Source organism: Poromitra crassiceps (genome assembly GCF_964638095.1).
Source record: "Poromitra crassiceps genome assembly, chromosome: 6".
NCBI lineage: Eukaryota > Metazoa > Chordata > Actinopteri > Beryciformes > Melamphaidae > Poromitra > Poromitra crassiceps.
In genome coordinates this window covers 54,908,556-54,928,555 of record NC_139627.1, presented here as the reverse complement: position 1 = coordinate 54,928,555, position 20,000 = coordinate 54,908,556, and the positions used below count along the sequence as shown (strand labels likewise).

At 43.7% G+C, this 20,000-nt stretch overlaps 2 protein-coding genes across 5 annotated transcripts in view; one reads left to right on the top strand and one right to left on the bottom strand.

Annotated features, from left to right (window-relative positions):
- LOC310778893 (integral membrane protein 2B-like) overlaps positions 1-12,388 on the bottom strand; it is a 69,603-nt gene extending 57,215 nt beyond the window's left edge. For all 4 annotated transcript variants that reach the window (XM_083639356.1, XM_083639358.1, XM_083639357.1 and 1 more), the window contains exon 1: positions 12,170-12,388. In XM_083639356.1, coding sequence (XP_083495482.1) covers positions 12,170-12,253 — 84 coding nt within the window. In that variant the 5' untranslated portion in view covers positions 12,254-12,388. The remainder of the gene's footprint in view (positions 1-12,169) is intronic.
- A 4,023-nt stretch (positions 12,389-16,411) lies between these two features.
- The window catches only part of med4 (mediator complex subunit 4), a gene marked incomplete at its 5' end in the record, with an annotated part of 20,002 nt that continues 16,413 nt past the window's right edge, over positions 16,412-20,000 (top strand). Inside the window, 2 exons of the mRNA XM_083639361.1 lie at positions 16,412-16,482; positions 18,815-18,881. Of these exons, the coding sequence (XP_083495487.1) occupies positions 16,412-16,482; positions 18,815-18,881 (138 nt within the window). The remainder of the gene's footprint in view (positions 16,483-18,814; positions 18,882-20,000) is intronic.

The window sequence follows — 20,000 nt, the reverse complement described above, 5'->3', positions numbered from 1 at the left end:
TACACTGATAGTTGTTTGAGCACATTGCTCGAGCTGTAAACAAGGCTATCTCGGTGAGTACTCAACCAATTTGAAAAGAATATGTCACGATGAGTCCCTTAGACACATACAGTGTGATGAGTCCCTTAGACACATACAGTGTGATGAGTCCCTTAGACACATACAGTGTGATGAGTCCCTTAGACACATACAGTGTGATGAGTCCCTTAGACACATACAGTGTGATGAGTCCCTTAGACACATACAGTGTGATGAGTCCCTTAGACACATACAGTGTGATGAGTCCCTTAGACACATACAGTGTGATGAGTCCCTTAGACACATACAGTGTGATGAGTCCCTTAGACACATACAGTGTGATGAGTCCCTTAGACACATACAGTGTGATGAGTCCCTTAGACACATACAGTGTGATGAGTCCCTTAGACATATACAGTGTGATGAGTCCCTTAGACACATACAGTGTGATGAGTCCCTTAGACACATACAGTGTGATGAGTCCCTTAGACACATACAGTGTGATGAGTCCCTTAGACACATACAGTGTGATGAGTCCCTTAGACACATACAGTGTGATGAGTCCCTTAGACACATACAGTGTGATGAGTCCCTTAGACACATACAGTGTGATGAGTCCCTTAGGGTGTATTCACACCTGTAGGTCGTTTGCTTTGTTCCGATTCAGGTACTTAATTGATACAATTGTTGCATTTGTGCCTTGGTTCGTTTGTGTTCACACAGCCACAAATGAAACGGTCCAAATAGTATTGTCAAACTTCCTGGATTGGCCAGCAGACACGCTGATAGGCTAATAGCCTCTCGGGATGGACAAAATAATTCCCAGAGATTTTCCTATATGATTATAAAAATGCGTTTTGTTAGACCTACATTTTAGGCTATGTCGGGCGTGCCCCGTGCGAGGGGAGAGAGAGAGAGAGAGAGAGAGAGAGAGAGAGAGAGAGAGAGAGAGAGAGAGAGAGAGAGAGAGAGAGAGAGAGAGAGAGAGAGAGAGAGAGAGTTCTTTATTTATTTATTAATGTATGCTATGTAGGCTATGTAAGCCTATGTATTTATTTAGCCTATTTAGGCTATTGGGAATTTGGAGATAGAAGATCAAAGACCCTCGCAAATTCTGCTATTAGGCTATCACGGAGATGAGGATTAGCCGAGACATAGGCTATATGAACACCTGTCCTGTCAGGAATAAAATATTAATAAATAATTTAATAATAACGGACATTTCGAGGAAGACATGCAATCAGTCTGATTGTCTGATTGAACCAGACAATCTTATCACAAAGAAGGCTGGCTCTGATTACCACGATTTGTTTTCATTTATTGAATGGAGACCAGAGAGAGCGAGAGAGAGGGAGAGAGAGGGCGCACACACAATTTACAGGCAAAATCCGTAGAGATTCAACACATTAACGTTGCTTCCCATGGTCCGAGGTAAGTTGATTGAGTTCAAACTGCTGATTTGATGATCCAAAAATACCCCAAAGTTTATCGATCCAAGTCACAAGTCGCCAAAACAGGATCTGAAAGATGTTGTTTTTAAACGATAAAAATGTTCGTTCTTCAGGCCATTACGCACAGCGCAGCTGACTACGGCAGCTGGTTTATCCAAAAATGCGCACCGTTTACTGCTGTTGTGGCGGATCGAGGTCGGCTCACGTTCTCACCACAAACGAACCGCACCAGAGTTCGTTTGGAAGCGGACCGAGACCACCCTTTCTTGGCGATCTCGGTCCACTTGTTTTGTCCCGCATCCGAGTGCGATTGCTGTGTTCACACTCCCCCAAACGAACCGCACCAAGGGGGAAAATGCTCTCCGTTTCGGAACAACTGCTCCAAACGAGATAGGTGTGAATACACCCTTAGACACATACAGTGTGATGAGTCCCTTAGACACATACAGTGTGATGAGTCCCTTAGACACATACAGTGTGATGAGTCCCTTAGACACATACAGTGTGATGAGTCCCTTAGACACATACAGTGTGATGAGTCCCTTAGACACATACAGTGTGATGAGTCCCTTAGACACATACAGTGTGATGAGTCCCTTAGACACATACAGTGTGATGAGTCCCTTAGACACATACAGTGTGATGAGTCCCTTAGACACATACAGTGTGATGAGTCCCTTAGACACATACAGTGTGATGAGTCCCTTAGACACATACAGTGTGATGAGTCCCTTAGACACATACAGTGTGATGAGTCCCTTAGACACATACAGTGTGATGAGTCCCTTAGACACATACAGTGTGATGAGTCCCTTAGACACATACAGTGTGATGAGTCCCTTAGACACATACAGTGTGATGAGTCCCTTAGACACATACAGTGTGATGAGTCCCTTAGACACATACAGTGTGATGAGTCCCTTAGACACATACAGTGTGATGAGTCCCTTAGACACATACAGTGTGATGAGTCCCTTAGACACATACAGTGTGGAAAATAGGGTCCAGGTTGAAAAAAAAACGAAATTCTCCTTTAACATAGCTTCCATAACTTTCCTTATTCAGCTGTTTGAAAGCAGGACACTCCATCTCTTTCATGAATTTCACCAGAGAAAAATGTGCATTAGCCAAATAAGCCAATTCATGTTGGGCTATAAAGTAGGTTGTGGTGAGAAGCCCCTTCGTTTCCTCTTCACACTGCAAATGAGCAACTCTAATAGCAGTAGCCATAATCACATCCTTGGCCTAATCGAGCTATAAGCATAGCTCGACTTAACGGTGTATCGTGTATGTAAACCTACTCAGTGTTTTGTTTTGTGTTTTTTGGGGGGCTGGTAAGTGGCTGGTAATCTACCAGCCACTTGCATATTTACTAGCATTTGGCTGTTGGCTGGTGCTAATTTTGGAGCCTGAGTGTGGTGTACATCAGTCCACCTTGGAGCTTGTGTTTCTGGATCAGTGGCGACAGGTGAGTATCGCTGTACAGGTGAGTATCGCTGTACAGGATGCAGGTTCAATTTCATCTGACCAAAGGCGCGGCATGAAACCCCATCCTCCCCCCGAGCTCCATAGCACATGGGCGAAGTTAGCCATTTTTGTACTTGCCTAACCGGAACAACCAACATCCTTAAAACAAAAATAAAAATGCAATGAGAGTTGTATGAGGATTCCTCTGTTCTGCGTCATGACTTTCTGGCAGAAAGCCTTCCCGGCTAACTTCTCCCATGTTGCATTAACAAATATATAAAAATCTACCATTCTCTATTCACCTTATGTACACAAACACAATCGGAAGTGATTGTGTTGACACTTCCTGTGGCAGAGGTTATCCCCGCAGCCTGCTTCCAGTGAGTCACTATAGCTCTGACTAGAGAGACGATCTCTGGTTTGAGCAGGTAAAACAGTCTGCGTATTGAACAGGAAGTCGTAACGCAAACGGGTCAAGTGGGCGGGGCTACATAAGCTGAATACGGCTTCTGTGGAGGCGGCCATGTTGAGATTTGGTTTTGTTGGTGGAGCGATGGGCGGCGAGAAACCTGACGCACAGTGAACATCTGGTCTGGAGAAACCTGACGCACAGTGAACCTCTGGTCTGGAGAAACCTGACGCACAGTGAACCTCTGGTCTGGAGAAACCTGACGCACAGTGAACCTCTGGTCTGGAGAAACCTGACGCACAGTGAACCTCTGGTCTGGAGAAACCTGACGCACAGTGAACATCTGGTCTGGAGAAACCTGACGCACAGTGAACCTCTGGTCTGGAGAAACCTGACGCACAGTGAACCTCTGGTCTGGGGATGAAGGTGGGACAGCTTAGAGTCCAGCGATGTATCATCATCGCCCGACAGGCATCGCTAAACGCGACGTCCATTCCAGTATCGCTCGCCGCTGATTTTGGACGCCATCGCTTGTAAAAAGTATAAACACCCAGGAGATAGGAGAACACATCGCAGAGGCGCATCGCAGGATGTGTTGTGATATTTTCACATGGGTTAATGACAGACGGACAGATAGAGAAGCTGCCAGTCAAGGTATCGCGTTACCGTTTTGATCGCAACATTACAATGTGTACAGTGTTGTCCTACATTCTCTTGAACCCACCAGCTTTATGTCAAATCTCCAAGCAACGTAGCAATAAAGGTGTTCCTCAGAGATCTGTATCTCGCAAATGAAATGACGTCAAAATAATCCAACAGGAGCTTAAAATTCAAGAGGCCTACTGATGCAAAAAATTACAATACACGGCGCAAAAGTGAGAAAAAGTAATAAAAAAAAAGAGGTACAAAAATGGGCACAACAAAAAACTGATTTGAATTTTTTTTCTTGCTTTTTTTGTCCATGATTTTCCCACACACCTGCCTCATTTGAAAAGACACTCAAAGACCAGTGGGACAGAGGCTGGTTTGTACTGGGCGACTGATTGGGGGAGGGCGGTGAAGAGAGCTGGTGCTCTGCTCTCTCTGGCTGGCTGGCTGCTTAATCTTCTTCTTCTAAAGCTCTCAGTCTGAGTCTTTAGACATAATCCACTGATCTCAGACAGCATGGGAGAAACAGCCAGACAGAAAGCAACATGAGAGACTGAGGAGCTGAGGAGAAACAGCCAGACAGAAAGCAACATGAGAGACTGAGGAGCTGAGGAGAGAAACAGCCAGACAGAAAGCAACATGAGAGACAGAGGAGCTGAGGAGAAACAGCCAGACAGAAAGCAACATGAGAGACAGAGGAGCTGAGGAGAAACAGCCAGGCAGAAAGCAACATGAGAGACTGAGGAGCTGAGGAGAAACAGCCAGGCAGAAAGCAACATGAGAGACTGAGGAGCTGAGGAGCCAAGACAGGCCGCTCTGTCTGCACTCCATCACCCATGCAGCTCTTGTTGATTTAGCTAGCAGAGCTAACTGACAGGCTGCACAGAGAGAGAGAGCTAACTTTAGTCTCGCAGTGCCAGATGTAGATGATATCTTAGGGCTGGGCGATATGGCCTCTAAAGAATATCGCGATATACACGATATATATCTCGATATTTCTGAAATCTCTCATAAATGCTCGATTCAGGGTTCATACACATTTTGACCAATGGATTTCCATGACTTTTCCATGACTTTAACCCAAATTTCCATGACCAAACATTTTGTAAAGTCTCGTGTATACATGAAAAAGTCAGTGAGTAAAAATATTCTATGTAATGTAACTACTAACAGATTACAATAATTGAAAAACTAACATGGTCATTTAGTACTAAAACACGTTACTAGCCCCAACATGGACGACAATAAAGATCTTAGTAGAGCTGGGCAATATGGACCAAAAATCATATCTCGAAATATGATATATCTTGGTATTTTCTACAAAGTGGGCTAGATTTTCAATTGTAAATTGGACCGGGCGATATGGACTCTTACAAAATATATTTACACAATGTGATTTTTGATTTAAAAAAATCATCAGTGAATAATGATATAATGAATAACGTTAAAGGAGAATTTCGTTTTTTTTTAACCTGGACCCATCTCCTGGCATTAATTATGATTTGGCCACTCACCCAGCGATATCCGCGGCGTTTCTGGGCGTCCTAGCGTTGTTTTGAGATCAATAGCGTTTTAATTTATTTTCTTCTTTATTTCGAATCCCACATAGGTTACGCCAAACCCCACATAGGTTACGCTAAAACCACCACCGCAAAGCGTCCTACCTGTATTTGGCCAGTCGACAGGAAAGTATGGCGGGACTTCACGAGACTTGGTGACCGAGATCACGTTTGAGGTAATTTGATCCCTGTGCGACTCCAGGAAACAGCCTTTGGCGAAATATCACTCTGGTGGTTCTTGAGGGATCAGATTATGACGATATTTGGCGAAAACGGGAATAAAAATAGCTATTTAGATGCAGGAAAGACAGGCTCACACTTGGCCCCAAATCAGCTCCATTTTACAACTGACTTGGACGCTATTGATCTCAAAACAACGCTAGGACGGCCAGAAACGCCGCGGATATCGCTGGGTGAGTGGCCAAATCATAATTAATGCCAGGAGATGGGTTTAGGTTAAAAAAAACCGAAATTCTCCTTTAAGTGGGTAAAGGCAAATCATAGAACAGCTACAACAGTCTGTCTGGTAAGCTCAGAAAATGACTTCACTTTACTGCAGCCTTTAAAAACCAGGAAAAGACGAGTATGCAGTATAACGATATTACCATAACAAAATCTAAAACGAGATCTAGGTCTCATCTAGTCACAATATTGACCAGACCTAACCTTGAGTGCCACGCAGAAACGCTGAGACACAATTTGCAGAAAAACATGATTAAAGTTGATTATCAATCTGCTTCTTTAAATGGTGTAGTGACGATAAATGACTTCGTTTTGAGACACACGCACGCACACACACACACACATGCACCTCGCTGTGTTGACTTGACTCACTGGGGTTGACTTTAAGGAGCCGACGGGTTTGGTGCATGTTTTGCAGATAACCGTTGTTTGTTCAACATCGTCCTTGCGATACCCAAACCACTGCCAGTGGAGAGTATGGTGGAGAGTGGTAACCCATTCTCTACTACTGGCTCTCAGGTTCCTGCTCTCGTCCTCCACGCTGCCTTGACAGGGGCAGGCCATGCCTTCGCCATCATGGGGGGAAAAAATATCGCTTGACTGCGAGTGTCAAGGCAGCGGGCGAGTGTCTGTGACGTCGCGTGGCGCGGGCGAGTTTGTCTGATGCGGTTTGACGCGTTTGACGCATGCGATTCATCTATGGAGCCAGAACAGTCTCATATAGAATGAACTCTCGCAGGGTTTTTCACAAATGCACATGCTTTGTTTCACAGTTGTATTTCGGACTCACTAATGCACACGATCTGTTTCACAAATGCACACGCTCTGCTTCACAAATATAATTGTTATGCAAACTTGTAATATAAATTCGGAAATGCACACGCTCTGCTTCACAAATATTATTTTGAGGCACACTTGTAATATAAATTCACAGATCATGCGAATTGCTGAATGTGCATTTTACAAACTGCTTCTCATTTGTGAACCTCTTTCTACATTTGTGAGAGAAATCTGTGTGGCGAATTTTGAGACTCGCCTGATGTCGCAGGTCAACGAACGTCACCATTGGCTGATAAAGCTGTCAATCAAATGTATGATTGACTGACATTCGTCAGCCAATCAGGTGTGTTTGACTGAAAGCAAACACACCTGATTGGCTGATGAATCTATCAATCAGACAGATTCATAGAAAGTGTCGCTCATGTTGCTGCATTTATGCTTCTCTCTTCGGCTCAACGGTCACGTGACACTCGAACGCTATAGACAGAGAACTAGTGCAGACAGCCAAGAGAGGGAAAGCTGTCAGTGAAACCACGTCGGAGGCAAGATGTAACGTACTTGGCTGCAGCCGCATAAAACCACACACACACACACACACACACACACACACACACACACACACACACACACACCTCTCTCTCTGGGAAGTTGGTCACGGTGTTCTTTGTGATTTTCACGAAGTCATGCCGATAAAAATACAAGGAAGTCAAGCGCGTGCCGTCTATATAGCCAATCAGACTTGTGCGACACATCGTGACGTAGTCAGCTACACTAGACATTTCACCAGGTAGCAGACGCTGCTCGCCGACACTTGAAAGTGTCGACTCAAGTCCTCATTTCTGTCGGCGTCGGTTTCAAAAGTGTCGACAGACCAAACGTAAATTGAGCTTAACTTGACTCTATCAGAGCCGAACTCACAATCTGGGAGCAAGAGGGCAACAGAGAAGAGTAGACAAATCACTAGTCAACAGCAGAAAACACCAGTCAGCTAACAGAATAATTCAATAACGGTTTGGTCTTTACGGTAGGCCAGCTTTCTATATCATATAGACACACATATACATGTGTTCTGAGGGGAGGCTCACTCTCCCACACTTTGAAAAGCCCCGTTCTAGAAAGCCCTGTTCTAGAAAGCCCTGTTCTGTTCTAGAAAGCCCTGTTCTGTTCTAGAAAGCCCTGTTCTGTTCTAGAAAGCCCTGTTCTAGAAAGCCCTGTTCTGTTCTAGAAAGCCCTGTTCTGTTCTAGAAAGCCCTGTTCTAGAAAGCCCTGTTCTGTTCTAGAAAGCCCTGTTCTAGAAAGCCCTGTTCTGTTCTAGAAAGCCCTGTTCTGTTCTAGAAAGCCCTGTTCTGTTCTAGAAAGCCCTGTTCTAGAAAGCCCTGTTCTGTTCTAGAAAGCCCTGTTCTGTTCTAGAAAGCCCTGTTCTAGAAAGCCCTGTTCTAGAAAGCCCTGTTCTGTCCTGTTCTGTTCTAGAAAGCCCTGTTCTGTTCTAGAAAGCCCTGTTCTGTCCTGTTCTGTTCTAGAAAGCCCTGCGTCTCTACAGGACTTCCTGTTTCACACCAACACTGTGCTTTAGTTCCTCTGCTTATCTCTCTTACTGTACCTTTGTTTATCATGGCAGCAACATTTGCTGAGCATGTGACTTCACACAGGAAGTGGCCCAGTCCAACCACAGTCATGTGACTTCACACAGGAAGTGGCCCAGTCCAACCACAGTCTTCTGCTGTTGGCCTCTAAGCAGCTCCAATACAATATCTGAGAGTGAAGTGCCTTGCTCAAAGGTAGTCCATTCTGAAGTTGTTTTTGATGTCCTACATAAAGGTCAAAGGGATGGGAACATCAGTCAGTATATAAATGGGAGCAGCTAGGGCTCTGTCTGTTTCTCTGTCTGTCTGTCCCACTGATGACATCATCAGTGATGTCACAAATCCCACTGTGACATCATCGGTGATGTCATAAAAACCACTGATGACATCATCAGTGATGTCACAAATGATGATGTCATCAGTTGGGGATCAAGGGAGAGACTGAGGAGGCTCATGAGAGAGACTGAGGGAGATGGAAGGAGAGAGAGAGGAGAGACAGAGGGTAGAAAGAGGAGGAGAGGAAGAGAGAGAGAGGAGAGGGAGAGAGAGACTGAGGGAGACGCGCTCCAATAGGGCATGCAAGGCCACATAGTAGCTGAGCTGCGGGCAAGGCCGCGCAGCAGGCGAGCTGTGAATGCGAGCTGCAGGTTGGGCGAGGCCGCGCAGCGGGCGAGCCTAGGAATCGAGCGCTTGTAGCGTGTGAGATGCCTAGTATATAAAAATTCAGTCGCTCATAATACAAAAATGTGACAATACATAGGGTGGGTCAGAGGAATGTTATAATCACTAAAAGACTCTTGTCCATCACAGTTTCTCAAGCTCTCCATGCAAATTGAAACGTGTACCAACATTTTTAAATTATTGTTTACATTCCAGCAGCCAATGGCATCGCTGGGAAGATGTGTGTCTCAGAAATAAAGAGAAGTCTGCACAGTCACTGTCAGACTTTGTTGTCACTGAACTTTTATCTATTATTTATCCTGGTTGTTTTGGATCCTGGACCTCAGATGACCTATCTAAATCGTATCAGGAGATAATATCAGATCATCCCTAAAAGATCATAATAACAACAACGATGCTCCACTTCCTGCATCTTCCCACCAGGCGTAGCATGATATATCACAAGCCGTAGCATGATATATCACAAGCCGTAGCATGATATATCACAAGCTGTAGCATGATATATCACAAGCTGTAGCATGATATATCACAAGCCGTAGCATGATATATCACAAGCCGTAGCATGATATATCACAAGCTGTAGCATGATATATCACAAGCCGTAGCATGATATATCACAAGCCGTAGCATGATATATCACAAGACGTAGCATGATATATCACAAGCCGTAGCATGATATATCACAAGCCGTAGCATGATATATCACAAGCCGTAGCATGATATATCACAAGCCGTAGCATGATATATCACAAGCTGTAGCATGATATATCACAAGCCGTAGCATGATATATCACAAGCCGTAGCATGATATATCACAAGCCGTAGCATGATATATCACAAGCCGTAGCATGATATATCACAAGCCGTAGCATGATATATCACAAGCCGTAGCATGATATATCACAAGCCGTAGCATGATATATCACAAGCCGTAGCATGATATATCACAAGCCGTAGCATGATATATCACAAGCCGTAGCATGATATATCACAAGCCGTAGCATGATATATCACAAGCTGTAGCATGATATATCACAAGCCGTAGCATGATATATCACACGCCGTAGCATGATATATCACAAGCCGTAGCATGATATATCACAAGCCGTAGCATGATATATCACAAGCCGTAGCATGATATATCACAAGCCGTAGCATGATATATCACAAGCTGTAGCATGATATATCACAAGCTGTAGCATGATATATCACAAGCTGTAGCATGATATATCACAAGCTGTAGCATGATATATCACAAGCCGTAGCATGATATATCACAAGCTGTAGCATGATATATCACAAGCCGTAGCATGATATATCACAAGCCGTAGCATGATATATCACAAGCTGTAGCATGATATATCACAAGCCGTAGCATGATACATCACAAGCTGTAGCATGATACATCACAAGCTGTAGCATGATATATCACAAGCCGTAGCATGATATATCACAAGCCGTAGCATGATATATCACAAGCTGTAGCATGATATATCACAAGCTGTAGCATGATATATCACAAGCCGTAGCATGATATATCACAAGCTGTAGCATGATATATCACAAGCCGTAGCATGATATATCACAAGCTGTAGCATGATATATCACAAGCTGTAGCATGATATATCACAAGCTGTAGCATGATATATCACAAGCTGTAGCATGATATATCACAAGCTGTAGCATGATATATCACAAGCCGTAGGGTGCCATAATAATAAAAGAGCTTAACAAACAATCATACACAAAGTGTAGAGTGAAACGTGTCCGGTCTCTTGTTAACAGCAGCATGTTCTCCTCGCAGCTGTCTCAAGTTGTTCTAACTCTCTGTCCTGACGTCACCCAACAACAGAACACATGAAGCCCGTCTGTAGAGCTGAAGGCAAGCCTCCCTCAGCGTGAAACACAGCAGATCCTTTTGCCCGAGCAGTGAGTCCACAGTCCACACACAGTCCACACACAGTCCACACACAGTCCACACACAGTCCACACACAGTCCACACACAGACTCAGTCACTCACAGGACTTTACCCACAACAGAGACAAGAAACCCTGCTGACTGTGACAATGCCAATTCCGTTTTAAATGGCCAACTCACTGAACCAGTCACTTTAGTATGTCACATTATTAAACCATCAACAATAACACGTAGGGCTGAAGGTAAGGTAGGACAGTTGTTTCTCTCCTCGATTCCCCTGCTCGATTCCCCTGCTACTTTGTTCCTGTTTTTAGGACGTCACCTGCTGAGTGAGCATTTGTAGAAGACTGCAAAACTTAGCAACCACAGCCAAACTTGAGCTTTTTAAACTTGAATTGGCTGGTGTTTGTTTGCCTATGTGTAGTTTCTCTACACATGCTGCTTAACCACCAACTTTCTGTTGATAGGCGTACTGGAGATCCACTTGATTCATTAAAAACAATGAGGTAAAAAAGTCGTGACGCACTTTCGTTATAATGAGGAAGGAGACGCTGACGAGCAGGTCAACACCACGAGAAGGAAACTAAAGCATTCTGTGTGGTTAAACACTGAAGCGTATTGAAACAATATGCCTTTCTATGGGGAAAACAACTGCTTTGATGATCATAAACTAAAAACATGCGCCGCAAAAACGGCGTAACTTACAAGCAATAAATAAATAAATAAATAAATAAATAAATAAATAAATAAATAAAAATAACTACCGTAACTCGTTGCACTGAACTACTAACAGCAATCCTGTAGCAGATTTGTGTCAGTTCCGAGACAAATAGCTATCACAGCTGCATCGCGTTGGAAATGCAGCAGTTTTACCGAAGGAGAGAGAGTATCTAAACTGACGATCGAGACACACTGCAAAACAACAACAAAACAATATTTAACAACATTTAATAACAGTGACCTTTCTTATAGGACAAATCACACGTCTAGAGTTTCTCAAAGCTGAAAGAAAACTAGTTATATTTACTGTGTGTGTGTGTGTGTGTGTGTGTGTGTGTGTGTGTGTGTGTGTGTGTGTGTGTGTGTGTGTGTGTGTGTGTGTGTGTGTGTGTGTGTGTGTGTGTGTGTGTGTGTGTGTGTGTGTGTGTGTGTGTGTGTGTGTGTCAGCTAGCCGTTAGCCATTTTCTACTCACTTTGTCGTCTTGGGGGATGAGAGTCTCCGCGTCCTTCTTGGGGTCTTTCTGCGCCAGGGCAGAGTTGAAAGAGACCTTGACCATGGTGGACACACGGCGCACACAGCCTGCAGAGAGAGAGAGACGCTAACACACTGTCACCGCGACGGGAACGAGTCGAGAAAGTAGAAAGAGGCTCTGCTCCAAAGAGTTGTTGGACTTCTCTTCCTGGGGCCAGTCTCGATCTGTTATCAGTGTGTGTCTGTCGAGTCAAGCCAGCTAGCATCATGCGATACAACTTCCTCTTGTGCTTTTCAAAATAAAAGCCTGCTTGACTAACCTGTGGCGACACTTGCATGGAATGACTTGAGACGCAGAGGTTTTCAAAGTGGGAGGCGGGCCTCCCAGGGGGGCTCCAAGCAGTTTCAGGTGAGCCAAACAAGTTAATAATAATAATAAATAATAATAATACATTAATCTTATATAGCGCTTTTCTAGATACTCAAAGTCGCTTTACAGGAAAACACAGAAATAGATACTTTAATTTAGAAACATTCATGGAAGGTGGAGACAGTAGGTAGAGTGGAGTGAGGTTAGGAGGAGAAGGCGAGGTTGAAGAGGTGGGTCTTGAGGGCCTGTTTGAAGGATGTTATGGACTGAGATTGACGGATGAGGCTGGGGAGAGTGTTCCAGAGGGTGGGTGCGGCAACTGAGAAGGCCCTGTCGCCCCAGGTCCGGAGCTTGGTCCTGGGGATCGTCAAGCAGTTGGTGTCTCCGGACCTGAGGCTACGGGTAGGGACGTGGCGAGGCAGGAGATCAGAGAGGTAGGGGGGGGCCAGGTTGTTGAGGGCTTTGTACGTGATGAGTAGAATTTTGTAGTTAATTTGTAGTTAAGTTCATTTCGTCTATCTATTATTAACTATTAGAGTTTTCTTATTTAAAGACTGTGTATATTTTGTCATACCTGACAGTTTCGACTGCAACTTCCTGCAGTCTTCCTCAGAGACGTCACGTGATGTTGTTGTGACGTGCTGTATGGCTGGTTTTTGAAGGGTTGGCCATCCCACCTGGATAGGTAGGATGACCATGCCCCCTGCTGGCCGGTAGTTTATGGAGGAGGACTGTGTCCCAGGTGTGGGATAGCATGTAGGCCCCCTCATCACAAAATATACACAGTCTTTCAATAAGAAACCTAATAGTTTCAGGTGAGGCTCAGTGAATAGAAGTGATCAAAATGAGATCACATACAACACCAGCCTAAATGTGGAGAAGGACCTGGAGAAGGACGACCTCACGCCTCCGCAACTGACAGGAAGGCACGTGACGAAATGTGTGTGATTTTAGACTTCAGAAAAATACTTTGGGGGAAATTTCCTACAGTTTTCCCTCCACTTTCCCAGAGTCCGAAACAAATAAATGCCTTCAGACAGAGACAGACCTTTATGTAGGCTACACACTATTAGTAGTCTGAAGTATGTCAAACAGCAATATCAGGCTATCTTGGCTCAATTGCTAGTCTTTACAAACCCTAGAGTAATTTGTAGTAAATCATGATACCTTGTATATTAAAAAAAAAAAAAAACACGCTCAACTCAACTCAACCAATAACTGGGTGCTAAATCCTACATTATACAACAGGTAGTTCCGGCCGAGCAATTTGATTGGACAAGAGGGATCCTACGAGTGCCGTTATTTCATGATAATGCACTGGCGCTTCACTGTGTGTAGATCACTCCGCTTCACAGCTGCCCTAATCAACAAAACGCTTCACAGCTGCTCTAATCAACAAAACGCTTCACAGCTGTAGAGTACACAGTAGTAAAGTAGACAGCCTGCAGTTAATTAGGCTGATTAGGCTACATTTTCAGCAAAGCAGAAAGCTGAGGGGACTATTTTTGTTGGCGGAGGAATAAATACAGAAATTATATATTTTCTCAGCTTTTTGTCATTTTTTTAAATCAGCTTTGTTTAATAGAACTGTTGTATAAAAGCAATATCACACTTGAGGTCGTGCTGTTGTTGTCTAATATTGGCACTGCTGTGATTATCTTGCGACCGAATCACAGCAGTGCCAATATTAGCCAACAACCGCACTCCCTCTCATGTGATATTGCTTAAATGAATGTCTAGAATAAAGGAGAAGATCGGATAGCAATCCAAGTTAAACTTTTTATTGCCTGCAAACGTTTCGGGCTGTTAACCCTTCATCAGTGCAGTAGCAAACAAATCAGGTATCACACAGGTGAGGTGACTATATCATGGCAGCACTGGCTCAGGTGTGGTGATTGTCACCGCATTAACATAATTGATCATCAATTGCCTACGTGCAATCTTCACTCAAAACCAGATCTGACAATAGATACAAAATCAATACATCAAAAATATCAAAAAGATCGAACTTTTTTCGATATTTTTTTTCCGATATTTTTGATGTATTGATTTTGTATCTATTCTCTTGTCAGATCTGGTTTTGAGTGAAGATTGCACGGTAGGCAATTGATGATCAATTATGTTAATGCGGTGACAATCACCACACCTGAGCCAGTGCTGCCATGATATAGCCACCTGTGTGATTCTGATTTGTTTGCTACTGCACTGATGAAGGGTTAACAGCCCAAAACGTTAGCAGGCAGGCGCTCTTTCATTGCTAGTCAGATAACAAACTTCTCAAACACAAACTGTGTATCAGTCCAGACAACTTGATAAGTGTGTTGAAAACGTACACCGACTGGCCCAAAACTGGGAACTGGAAACCGAAAAGAGTTGGTAGCAGACGACGAAATAACTAACTATAAAAGCTACAACTTGTATACCTTTATTTTGAAATTAAACCCCTCAATTCCGCTGTTACCCTGTCTATCGCTGGCTAACTTGACGCATCAGTGTGGTTGTGGCTCCAGGCGAATATAAACAAAACTCAGAGAACAGTGGGGAGGGTTGCCAAATGCGGGGTGCTATTTCCCCTATCAGGGCGTCTGTAGAGTTAGATCGAGTTCTCTCATACAGCAGAGCAGATAAAGCACGGTGGTGTTCCGAGGATATTATTATAGGCTACTACTATAACGATTATCATGAAAATAACACGGTAGAAAATATAGTCACATTCGAGTAGGCCTAACAGAAATCATAAGTTTATAAAAAGTTTTGGTTGGCTTTATTACTCACTATGGGGATTTTCGTCTGAACTTGGCAACCTCCAGAGCCACAGTGAGTTTTGGCCGCCAGAGGGCGAACTTTCCTTCCCAGTTCAGTTGAATAAAAACAGATATGTCTCAAAATATTGGGTTGGTTGTTATTTTAGCGACTCACTAGTCCACTTAGGATAATTAAAGTTAAATTATGCAAAAGCCTATCTGGATTTAATTAGATTGAATCTTGAACAGTCCATAATGAGCCAAGTGGCTCTCTCTACTGCTTGGACATAATCAGAGATGGGAAGTCTGGAATGGCATGAAATTGATGACCGGGCCTACAAAAATGCAACAATTCAGTCTTCTTGGATGGTTTTACTTCTAATGTGTAGCTTACAGTTTTTATTTGAGATTTAATTTAGATGCTTTTTATGATTACAAATATAAACGTGTGAACTTGTCAGAGACTCCTCTGTTTTGCAGAGGCCAGCTCAGGCCACCACGGCACACTCTGAGAAGGTGTCGGTGCGCCGAGGGACCGGGCACAGCGCTGCCTCTACCCACCTGAGCCCACCTTCTCCGGGGAGACCACTTCCGGGGGAGAACCCCCATGTGCCAAAAGGTAGGCACATGCGTCTGTCGGGGTGGGAGTCTGTGTAACCCGGGGCTTTAGGATTACCAGTCCCCAGTTATAAAGGAATGCACGAGTCAAGTGTGCTTAGTGTGGGGTGCGTGCGCAGGATCGGCTAGTGCGCTGGGTCCTGGAGGGGGGTCTTCCCCGGAGAGGGTGGGAGCTGGGCCCGCATGAACATCGCAGCCAAATAGCCTATTAATGTAGTGATGACGCCAGATAAGATAGGCTACTATGCATATCCTTCATATTTGTTGAATTGTTCCACCCTAACTACATTAGAGATGTGAAGAATAAACCGGTCTTTGGTATTTGTCTGTTTTTTTCTGTTTATGTTTTGCATACTTCGACCAACTACTTTGGAGCCTGAAAACGGCTCCTTTCCAGCAGTCGTCGCTACTCGCTAGTAGATCCCAGATCCACATTTTGTGATCGTTTCCTCTTCCTTTGTCCAACGCGTCATTTCCGGAATTGCGCAGAAGCGACGGGCGAGAAGCAAACATGGCGATGGCTGAGAAATCCACGAAAGAACGGCTGCTGTCTGTTCTGGACGATCTGGAGGTGTTATCCAGGTACAGCTGGCTTAGCACAGACCTTCTGTGGTTACATGTTGACAGTCTGTCTGTCTGTCTGTCTGTCTGTCTGTCTGTCTGTGTCTGAAACTATCACCAGGCTGATGATCACAGAGTGCACTCAGTCACTCAGTCAGTCAGCCAGGCTGAGACAGGCGCTCTGCTGCGGACTAGCGTTGTGAAACACAGAGCGTTTATTGTGCGCGTTATGAACGTCTGTGTTTTGTTAATGTAGAGAGCTGATAGAGATGCGTTATGAACGTCTGTGTTTTGTTAATGTAGAGAGATGATAGAGATGCGTTATGAACGTCTGGTGTTTTGTTAATGTAGAGAGCTGATAGAGATGCGTTATGAACGTCTGGTGTTTTGTTAATGTAGAGAGATGATAGAGATGCGTTATGAACGTCTGGTGTTTTGTTAATGTAGATAGATGATAGAGATGCGTTATGAACGTCTGGTGTTTTGTTAATGTAGAGAGATGATAGAGATGCGTTATGAACGTCTGTGTTTTGTTAATGTAGAGAGCTGATAGAGATGCGTTATGAACGTCTGTGTTTTGTTAATGTAGAGAGCTGATAGAGATGCGTTATGAACGTCTGTGTTTTGTTAATGTAGAGAGATGATAGAGATGCATTATGAACGTCTGGTGTTTTGTTAATGTAGATAGATGATAGAGATGCGTTATGAACGTCTGGTGTTTTGTTAATGTAGAGAGCTGATAGAGATGCGTTATGAACGTCTGGTGTTTTGTTAATGTAGAGAGCTGATAGAGATGCGTTATGAACGTCTGTGTTTTGTTAATGTAGAGAGCTGATAGAGATGCGTTATGAACGTCTGTGTTTTGTTAATGTAGAGAGATGATAGAGATGCATTATGAATGTCTGTGTTTTGTTAATGTAGAGAGATGATAGAGATGCATTATGAACGTCTGGTGTTTTGTTAATGTAGATAGATGATAGAGATGCGTTATGAACGTCTGGTGTTTTGTTAATGTAGAGAGCTGATAGAGATGCGTTATGAACGTCTGGTGTTTTGTTAATGTAGAGAGCTGATAGAGATGCGTTATGAACGTCTGGTGTTTTGTTAATGTAGATAGATGATAGAGATGTGTTATGAACGTCTGGTGTTTTGTTAATGTAGAGAGCTGATAGAGATGCGTTATGAACGTCTGGTGTTTTGTTAATGTAGAGAGCTGATAGAGATGCGTTATGAACGTCTGGTGTTTTGTTAATGTAGAGAGATGATAGAGATGCGTTATGAACGTCTGGTGTTTTGTTAATGTAGATAGATGATAGAGATGCGTTATGAACGTCTGGTGTTTTGTTAATGTAGAGAGATGATAGAGATGCGTTATGAACGTCTGGTGTTTTGTTAATGTAGAGAGATGATAGAGATGCGTTATGAACGTCTGTGTTTTGTTAATGTAGAGAGATGATAGAGATGCGTTATGAACGTCTGGTGTTTTGTTAATATAGAGAGCTGATAGAGATGCGTTATGAACGTCTGGTGTTTTGTTAATGTAGAGAGATGATAGAGATGCGTTATGAACGTCTGTGTTTTGTTAATGTAGATAGATGATAGAGATGCGTTATGAACGTCTGGTGTTTTGTTAATGTAGATAGATGATAGAGATGCGTTATGAACGTCTGGTGTTTTGTTAATGTAGAGAGATGATAGAGATGCGTTATGAACGTCTGGTGTTTTGTTAATGTAGAGAGATGATAGAGATGCGTTATGAACGTCTGGTGTTTTGTTAATATAGAGAGCTGATAGAGATGCGTTATGAACGTCTGGTGTTTTGTTAATGTTGAGAGATGATAGAGATGCGTTATGAACGTCTGTGTTTTGTTAATGTAGAGAGATGATAGAGATGCGTTATGAACGTCTGTGTTTTGTTAATGTAGAGAGATGATAGAGATGCGTTATGAACGTCTGTGTTTTGTTAATGTAGAGAGCTGATAGAGATGCGTTATGAACGTCTGTGTTTTGTTAATGTAGAGAGATGATAGAGATGCGTTATGAACGTCTGGTGTTTTGTTAATGTAGAGAGCTGATAGAGATGCGTTATGAACGTCTGGTGTTTTGTTAATGTAGATAGATGATAGAGATGTGTTATGAACGTCTGGTGTTTTGTTAATGTAGATAGATGATAGAGATGCGTTATGAACGTCTGTGTTTTGTTAATGTAGAGAGATGATAGAGATGCGTTATGAACGTCTGGTGTTTTGTTAATGTAGATAGATGATAGAGATGCGTTATGAACGTCTGTGTTTTGTTAATGTAGAGAGATGATAGAGATGCGTTATGAACGTCTGGTGTTTTGTTAATGTAGAGAGCTGATAGAGATGCTGGCGCTCTCTAGAGGACAGAAGCTGCCGCAGCCAGGAGAGGACAGCCAGGTGAGTCTGCCTTCTGATAAACACAGCATCACACCATCCGTTCAATTGTATCATCAACATTAATAGGGTAACGCTACGTTCACACAGGGCACCTACGCCTCGCCTTGCCTCAGCCTACGCCTACGCCTACAGACCTTGAGCTGGGCGTGAACCTATTACACGCTTTTGCGATCACACTGGACGCCTATTCCACGTTCACCTGAGCCGAGTCACAAGCGCCTCTCCTCTCTCCCGAGTGTTTTTTTTGTCACGTGTGGTCCCGAATTATCATGGGTAGGTAAAATAGATCGGATATATTGAATGTGCTATTGATGCTGGATATGTATAACCAGGTCTCCTTCTTGGGTGACTGCTGTCATAGAGAACTGGATGCTGTTGTACTAAGTGGATTAACTTTTCATTGTCCATCTTGCTTCTTCGGTCGCCATTCTCTCTCCTGAAGATTTGTTTACCGACGGGGAGAAAGCCCCACGTGATAGCCACCCGTCAATCTCTCTCTCTCTGCTCAACGCTGTTGTAGTAACACCATTTTATTTTGAAATTCAGTTGACTTTGCCATTTCCCACGGATATTGTTGCGTTTTTCCTTCATGGCTTGACAGAAGAAGTCTGCCTTCACGCGCCTAGTCGGCTTGAAAATAGAACTCACGCCTAAACGATAAAATCGGCGCAGCTCATGCGAGGCGTGGGTACACGCAGGGTTCACGTTGAGGCGCCCTGTGTACACAGCCTCATTGACTAAAAAGGATGCCTATTTAAAAGCGTGGGTAAAGGCAAGGCGTAGGGTAAAGGCAACGCTTGGGTGCCCTGTGTGAACGTAGCCTTAGGCTTAGGGCTTGCCCCCCTTTGTTAGGGTTAGGGCTTGAAACCCCACCGAAACCCCTTTGACAACCGATACCACCGGTACCGAATTGCAATACAGATTGAGGTACCTCATTTAGGTGCCATGCTGAGTGAAATATCCGCCCTCAGCCAGCGCTGCACACACCTTCCTTCACTAACATTATAGGGCATAACACAATAACAACGTATCGTTAAAGCACTGGTATCAGAAAAATATGAAACGATCCCCATCCCTAGGTGTGGGTTGGGGGGGGGGGGGGGTAACAGATTGAGAAAT